Source organism: Carya illinoinensis, chromosome 9 (assembly GCF_018687715.1).
Source record: "Carya illinoinensis cultivar Pawnee chromosome 9, C.illinoinensisPawnee_v1, whole genome shotgun sequence".
NCBI lineage: Eukaryota > Viridiplantae > Streptophyta > Magnoliopsida > Fagales > Juglandaceae > Carya > Carya illinoinensis.
In genome coordinates, this window is record NC_056760.1 from 27169561 (window position 1) to 27178403 (window position 8843).

Genomic DNA, 8843 nt, shown 5'->3' on the forward strand with positions numbered 1-8843 from the left:
CATAGTTTACCTTATAGATGCTTATGTTATCTTTGTGTATGTTTTTTGTTAACTTATTGATATTTTTTTAAATTTCATTGTAGTAGTTTTCACTACCATTCCCTCCGGAATGGTAGAACTTTTAGGTCAGGACTAGCTAGTCATGATGATGATTAAGGTTGAGGATGAGCTCAAACCAGAAAAAAGAATGGATTTAATCATGACTTACTTGGAGATAGCAGAAATTAGAAAGATGCTTTAAGGATTTCTTTTTAGTTAAAGGCTTTTGAAGACAATCTCTTTTACATTGAGGTGTACCTAGGAGTTTGATACTCCATTATTACGATGTATAATTCGGTTTATACCTTATTTGATTAACTTAGAACAAGCATCATGTGATTTAAAGTTATGAATAAAGTTGGGATACTGGTTTATTTTGGTACAAAATTTTATGAAATGACTTATTCTACTTCGATTACTTCATACATCTAGAATGCATGTTAGGTGCATTGCATGATAACCATCATATATGGGGGTATGTAACTCAGTGTTGCATGTCCCAACGCTCCAAGTCATCGCCAAATCCTAAGCGGGGGTTAAGGGCATCACAGTTTGAGACTTTAATTTTGAAAGATTGGTTTGAATCTCTAGCAATGGAGGATCAAATGAAATACTTAATTTTTTTATTTATTTTTCATAGTATATATTGTATTATTATAATATAAAGGAATTATAAAAATGATTCAAGATTAAAAAAAAAAAATTATTTATCGATATAGAGATATATGAAACATATTTATAATAAACAAAGATAAAGATTTTCCAATTTTAACAAAATATGTATATGGTTAATGTTAATTACAAAGAACAATGTTAAAAAAAAGTTCAAGAAACAAATGAAGAAAAGTCATGGGTAAAAGATAACATATAACAATAAAGAACAGTTTTTGAAGAGGATTTCAAAATTAATACACGCCGTGATTTTTTGAAATATGTAGTATTTTATTTTTCAACAATTTTTAGAGATAATTTTAGAATCTCAACCCCAGTGCTTTCTCTTCTCTGGTGAGAAGCATTAAAGCTTCAGTGTCGTTGGTTCCCAAAGGCTTAAGGTCTCACTATTTGTGAGATTTAGTTTATTCTTGTTTCAGTCGGTACTATCTAGTGGCATTGAAGGTAGTGTCTTAGCATCCTGCCAAGTCTCAAAGCCTCACGTTCTGCCAGTCAAACAAGTTAATTCTTGATTTTTTTGAGGAAGCACACCAATGGAGGCAGAGGACCTGGCTAAACGATGGGAAAGATTACAGCTAACAACGGAGGAAAGTTCACCTCTCCAGGTGAAACTGGATGGGCCAAAGGAGAGGATCAGGATGGGGGATTACTATATTGTGGGACGGGCTATGGTGGAGAAGAGTGTAAACAACGAAGCTTTTAGAACCACGATGTCACAAATTTGGAGGTTGCAAGGATGGGTGAGGTTCAAAGAGATAGGTGACCAGAGTTTCTTAATAGAATTTCAGGAACTGGCAGATAAAGAGAAGGTCCTGGGGGGCAGGCCATGGTTCTTCAACAGGTGCCTATTAACTCTACAAGAAATTGATGCTAAGGTTTCCATTAACAGCATGCAATTTCGTTTTGAACCTTTCTGGGTCCAACTGCACAACCTTCCACTAGCCACGATGACTAAGGAGGTTGGAGTGCAGTTTGCAGAATCCATAGGACATGTTATTCAAGTAGATGCAGAGGTTGATGGACGTGCATGGGGTCGTTGTTTGAGGGTGAGAGTGGTTGTGGACCTTCACAAACCCCTGCTTAGGGGAAAGTGGATGCTATTTGAAGACCAAGAACATTGGATCTCCTTCAAATATGAACGCTTACAGAATTTTTGTTTCCACTGCGGTATCCTGTACCACAAAGGTAAAAACTGTAACAGCATACGCCATGAACAACAAAAGGAAGACCAGGCCCCCCAATAGTTTGGTCACTGGCTACGAGCTCAACCCATGCACACAGATATCTTTAGTGTCCGTAAGTATGGTGGGTCAAAGGGTGGAGCAAGTGGTGGAGCAAGCAGAGGAGCATACGGTGGCAATAGCAACCGAGGAGAGCATGTGTCAAAGGAAGGACAATGTGACAGAGAAGAGCCCATGCCAAGCAACCATGCTGTGCAGCAGGAGGTGTCAGCGAAAATGAAGGAAACCTTTCCAGCGGGAAACTTGAAAAAGGTTGTCCAAAAAGCAAAGGGTCAAAAGGCAGATGAGGAAGTCCCAACCACTGAAATGATGACAGGTACAAATCTAGATACTAGTACCAAAGTTCAATTAGATAGTCAACTCCTAAGTTCGCACAAGGCTCCCATACTAGACACTGACAATGAGACCTTACTGCCTCGGACCTTTACTATAATGGAAATAGATCAAGTCAAACAAAGTCTAGTTCAGGTAAATACACATCCGAAACTAGATAAACCAAATGGACTCAATGAGGAAAAGAACACAGGTGAAGGTTTAACTAGGAGGAAGATTGTTAACTTAGAGGCAAGGAAAGTACCTGTTACACAGCTTGAGGGTCCCATTACCAGAAAATGGAAAAGGCTTGCCCGAGGAGAGGAATCTCATGGAAGTATATCAGAGGAAGCTGCTTTGAATGATATAACCAATATTTGCCAAAGGTCAGGGTATAGGAGGGGATGTAAAAGAGGAAGTGAAGAAAATAAACAAGATACTAAGAGAGTCAATAGGCTAGGAAAGGACCATGAAAACACAAACCAAGTGGCAGAGGCTGGGAGCCAGCCCTGCCAATATCAATGAGCATTCTAGTGTGGAACTGCCGAGGGCTTGGGAACCCTCGGCCAGTTAGAATCCTTAAAAAACTAGTTAAGGATAAGTGCCCCAATCTAGTCTTTCTAGTGGAAACAAAAACTGAGAAACAAAGATTACAAAGTGTAAGAAGAAGTCTGAGTTTAGATGGCTGTTTTGCAGTGGATAGCATGGGACTTAGTGGTGGGATTGCTTTATTGTGGAAAGAGGAGTGGGAAGTTACAATTATTAACTACACTCTTTGGCATATCAGTGCAGTAGTTAAGGAAGAAGACAATGGACAAACATGGCAATTCACAGGATTCTATGGACACCCAGAAACAGCAAAAAGAAAAGGGAGTTGGCAATTACTTGAAATGTTAAAACCCCCCACACCTATGGCCTGGCAGTGTGCAGGAGACTTCAATGAAATCCTGCACCAGAAGGAGAAACAAGGGGCGGTAAGTAGACCATACAAACAGATTGAGGATTTCAAGAAGGTAGTCGAGATCTGTGGACTCCAAGACCTCCACTCACTGGGACAAAGCTTTACTTGGTCCAATAACAGAAGAGGAAGGGACTTTACAAAAGAAAGAATTGACAGGGCAATGGTTAACAAGGAATGGAGTGAGTTATTTAGCTCTGCCACCTGTACTGCTCTAGCAGCAATAAAGTCTGATCACTCTCCTCTATGCATCAGCAAACATAAGGAGGGCAATGGAAAAAGGAAAAGGAAAGTGTGCTTTAGATATGAGGTCGCTTGGGACCTAAAAGAGGAGTGTAAGGTAATAGTAGAAAAAGCTTGGAAGGCAGATAGAATGAATGGAGGAGGAGTCAACTTAGTGAGACTAAAACTTGAACTATGCCAGAGGGGTTTAGTGCAATGGAATCAGAAGGAAAGAATGCAGACTCAAAAGGATATCAACCAGAAACTAAAAAAGATTAGTCATCTCCAGGAGACAGGCAGTGGGGAGCACATAGCAGCCATGAAGCACCTTTAAAACAAAGTTGAGATCTCAATGGAAGCAAATGACATGAAATGAAGACAGAGAGCTAAGCAACACTGGATGAAAGTTGGGGACAGAAGCACTACATATTTCCACCTGCAGGCTAATCAAAGAAAGAAGATAAATACCATTAGAAGTGTTCAGGATCCACAAGGGAGGGTAGTAACTGAGCAGGAGGGTATTGGTGAGGTTTTTACAGGCTTCTTCACATCTTTGTTTACCACTTCCTCCCCAACTAAGTTTGAGGAATGCTTGGTTGCTTTAAACACCACACTAACCACTGAGATGACAGAATGGCTCCTTAATCCTTTCACCCGAGAAGAAATCCATGGTGCTGTAATCCAAATGAATCCTTTAGGCTCCCCTGGGCCTGATGGATTCCCAGCTTTCTTCTACCAAAAGCACTGGAAAGTAATAGGAGAGGAGGTATGCCAGTTTGCATTACATGTTCTAAACCAAGGTGGTTCCTTAGCTGAGGTAAATGACACTCTTATATCCCTAATCCCAAAAGTTAAATGCCCCACAAAAGTAACTGAATGCAGACCCATTAGCCTGTGCAATGTACTGTACAAGATTGTCTCAAAAACCCTTGCCAACAGACTAAAAACCATCCTCCCCAACCTCATATCCCCCAACCAAAGTGCCTTTGTACCTGGCAGATTCATTTCAGACAATGTAATAGTTGCTTATAAAGCTCTTCACTCCATGAGTACAAGAATAAAAGGGAGTATAGCCCTCAAGTTAGACATGAGTAAGGCTTATGATAGGGTAGAATGGGGCTTTGTGAAAGGTGTTATGTCAAAAATGGGATTCCCTCTCAAGTGGATCAACCTAGTTCAAACATGTCTTAATTCTGTCACATATTCAATCCTGGTTAGTGGGACACCACAGAAAAAGTTCTTCCCCTCAAGAGGCATAAGACAAGGCGACTCTATGTCCCCCTACATCTTCATTTTATGTGCTGAGGCTCTCACCTCATTACTGAACCAAGCTGAAAAACACAAAGAGATAACCCCAGTACAGATAGGAAGAGGCCCCATCACTGTAAACCACATTTTCTTTGCAGATGACAGCCTCCTTTTCTGCCAAGCAAACCCAAAGGAACTTATTCACTTGCTTGATACTTTAACTGTGTATGAGCAGGCCTCGGGTCAAGTCCTTAACAAGGAAAAATCATCAGTGTATTTCAGAAAGAACACCAAGCAAGAGACCAAAGATCAAATTCTGCAATTGGCAGGGGTTAAGACTAATGGATCTTTTGAAAAGTACTTAGGGCTTCCAGCCTGTGTTGGGAGAAGAAAAGTGACTGCATTCCACTCCCTAATTGACAGAACCTGGGCCAGAATTGCAAACTGTAAAACTAAGCACCTTTAAGTGCAGGGAAAGAAGTATTACTCAAGGTTGTTCTATAGGCCATTCCCACCTATACCATGGGGATATTCCTACTTCCAAACTTGATCACAAGGAAACTGAATCAACTACTAAGAAAGTTTTGGTGGGGCTATAATGAAGACACATCTAAAATACAGTGGGTCAGCTGGAATCAGATCAGCAAAAACAAAGAGGCTGGAGGTCTTGGTTTTAGGGACTTCAAAAGCTTTAATCTTGCACTTCTATCCAAACAAGGCTGGAGAATGCTCAATAACCCAACTTCCCTGGTGGCCATGATTATCAAGCAGAAGTATTGTGGAAAAGGTGATTTCTTAGAAGCACAACTGGGCTCAAGACCATCCTTTGCTTGGAGAGGCATACATGCAGGCCTAGAGGTCCTTAGAAAAGGGGTGGTATGGAGAGTAGGAAATGGCCAGAGTGTGAATATCTGGTCGGACAACTGGATCCCATCTCTGCCCTCCTACAAAGTCATCACCCCAAGAGAAGAAGACTGCTGGTGTGAGCAAGTAAGTGATCTTATTGATTCAATATGTAGAAGTTGGAAGGAATGTCTACTTCAGGAATTGTTTTCAACACACGAGATAGAGGCAATCAAAGCAATACCAGTGTGCCTTGGGGACAGAGAGGATAGGATGATTTGGCAACATACCAACAATGGTCAATTCTCAGTTAAGAGTTGCTACCACATGCACAGGTCAATGGAAGCTGAAGTAGATGGGGAACCCTCATGTAGAAGACAAGATGCACAAGTGTGAAAGACAATATGGAAGATCAAAACCACACCAGCAACCAAAATGTTTTTATGGAGAGCATGCAATGAGGCCCTCCCCACCTTGGCAAATTTGCAAAGGAGAAGAGTTGTGGAAGATAGTTATTGTAGTATTTGCAAACAAATCCCTGAGACATCAGGTCATGCACTATGGGGTTGTGTTGCTGCGCAGGATGTATGCAACCATAGCAGTAAAAAGGTTCAAAAAATGACATGTCATAGTGATTCACTTCTTTGATATATGGTCTAATCTAGTGGAGGTGCTGAACACCAGTGAACTTGGAATAGTGGCAGGTATCTCAAAAGGAATATGGAACAAGAGGAATGAGATTTTACATGGCAAGGAATTTAAGCATCCCACCAAGGTATACAACCAGGCACTAGCAGAGTTGACTCTATACACAGACAGCTTACAAACCTCAAGAAAGGAAAGCGACAACTCTCGAGCAGAGTCACACAAGTGGAAAAAGCCAGCTGAGAACCACTACAAGGTCAATTGGGATGCGGCAGTAAGATCAGTAGAAGGAAGAATTGGCATAGGTGTCATAGTTAAAGACCACACAAGCCAAGTTGCTGGTGCACTCCGGGCTCAAAGATCCTTCAGGGAGAGGCCTTTTGATGCAGAGGCCTATGGCTACCGCTAGCAACTGTGTTCATCAAAGAGTTAGGCATACAACAGGCTTCTTTAGAAGGAGATTCAAAACAGGTAGTTGACTTGACTGCAAGACAAGGCTTGGATTCGAGCATGGGAGGATGTTAGTGGGAGATGCAAGGAAAATATTGAACTCATGCACACAGTGGAGTATTACTCATGTTCCTCGTGAGGCAAACATGGCAGCCCATCGGTTGGCACAAGAAGCATTAGGCTGTTCAGAGGATATCTATGATGTTGAAACCTGTCCTTCATGTGTTATGTCAATTGTAATCAAAGAAATGGTGTAATCCTAGCACTCTATGTATGTATGTATCTAGAGTCATCCGTTACAAAATGTTTCTGGTTTTATTAATGAGATGAGATCTCTTAAAAAAAACAATTTTTAGAGCCAAAACTTCAAATTTTTAAGAAAAATTCAAAATTTTGTTGCATTTTAGATTAGCTTGTGACAAAAAAAAAATTAAATTGATCTATTCTTAACATTTTCCTAAAAATAAAATTATTTTAAATATAATGGAGATATTTTGAAATTCTTTGAGAAAAGGATCATTTTTTTATTTTTTATTTATTTTGTAAAGTTTTAAAATAGAGCTAAAAAAGAATTTATCTCTGGTTTGATTATAAAGTTTTGGGTTGGATTTGCGCAGTATTCTCGATTTCTATTGATGCTTATGATACAGGATCACATAGTTGGAACATTGAAAATGGTTTTGGGGTGATTCTTTGAATGTGATGTGATGTGTTTCTTTTTCTTTTTTTAAGGGAAACTGTAGGATTGTTCATACTGGCCAGATTTTATCCAGCCCGGAACTCGGATAACCGGGTTTCCGGTTCTGATTTTCGGCCCAAGTCAACTCCAGTCCCGAACCTGGATTTATAAAACAGGATGGATCCAGACCTAGTACCGGATTTTAAACCCGAAACATGGATTTAAAACCCGGTACCTGAGTTTTATAAAACAAAAAATGACCAGTTGACAATAGGGTTTCGCACGAGTAGCCGCTCACCCCCTTCCTCTCTGGAGATTTCTCCCCCAGACTTCCCTCCTCTCTCTCTCTCTCTCTCTCTCTCTCTCTCTCTCTCTCTCTCTGTGCAAAGTTTTATTTTATAGACGATGGAAGACTGTCACTCATCCTCTGCTAATCGAAGACCTGTTACTCACGGCCATCGTTTTCTACTTTTTTGCTCCGTCGTTGACTTCTACAACCCAAGGTTAGATTTTTGTTTCGTCATCTTCTACATTTTTGCCCCGTCGTCGAAGATCTGTAGTGATGTGCTATGTTTGTAACTGCATGTTTTTGGGAATCTGAGTTTGCTGTAGTGATGTTTGTATGCAGAAGAGAAACAAAAAATAAAACTTTTGACAATTATGAAAAAATAAAAATAAAAATTTTGCTCGATTTGCTCTATATTTAAGTATGGGTTGTTTTTCTTTCTTGGTTCTGTAGCATTTGTGATGTCTGTGAGGGAGAGAAACAGAGAAATATACCTTTTGTCGAGATCCCTCACCCCTCTTCTCTCCCATTTGCCCATATCTCGCAGATCACTAAAACCTTTGGTTTTTATTGTTCTTTTTTTTTTTAATATTTTGGAGCTCATGTTTGATTTTTGTGAGAGAAACTTCAAAGCCTGCTGTGTGAAAAATGTAATGTTTTTTTGGGATTTTCATTTGGCTTTCTTTTTTCGAGTTTAAATTTCCACTCATAAGGTTATATTTTTAATTTGTTAAATTAGAAGAATATATAGAGAGTCGTTAGTGAAGATGGGTTTAGGATTGTTGCAAGATTCGCGCACTAATGGGGTTTTCTTTGATTCTCTAAGTGAATGTATGTGAATCATTCAGTATTTTGGTTAGTGTTCCTAAAGCAAGTAAGTGATAGCATTCAACTTTGTATGTTTGACTTCCTCCATAAGCCTCTTTCAAAAGTTATGTGGGACCCGGAAAAGATTTTGCATATGGCCAACCATGTGTGTCTTCATTTCCAGTTCTCTTTGCATCTTTCTGTGAGCTTTTTTTTATAGATTCAGGATCTTCTATAGTTATGCATCAACCTTTCAGAATTGTAGCTAGCTGAATATTCATGCACGAGGAATTTAGCTAGAGTTTTCTTGAAAGGGAATATCCTGGCAAAGCTCCTCATGCAAAGAGAGAAACCGAATTCTTCAAACAAAAGCAGTTAAAACCAAGGTATATTAAACATCTAATATGACTACATTAATGTGTTTTATTTTTATATTTCAAT

At 39.7% G+C, this 8843-nt stretch overlaps 1 protein-coding gene across 1 annotated transcript; it reads left to right on the plus strand.

Moving 5' to 3' along the window:
* Positions 1 to 2785: 2785 nt before the first annotated feature.
* LOC122276974 lies at positions 2786 to 3778 on the plus strand. Its single transcript, XM_043086856.1, has one exon. It carries the CDS (start codon positions 2786 to 2788, stop codon positions 3776 to 3778), a length of 993 nt encoding a protein of 330 aa, XP_042942790.1.
* Positions 3779 to 8843: the final 5065 nt, after the last annotated feature.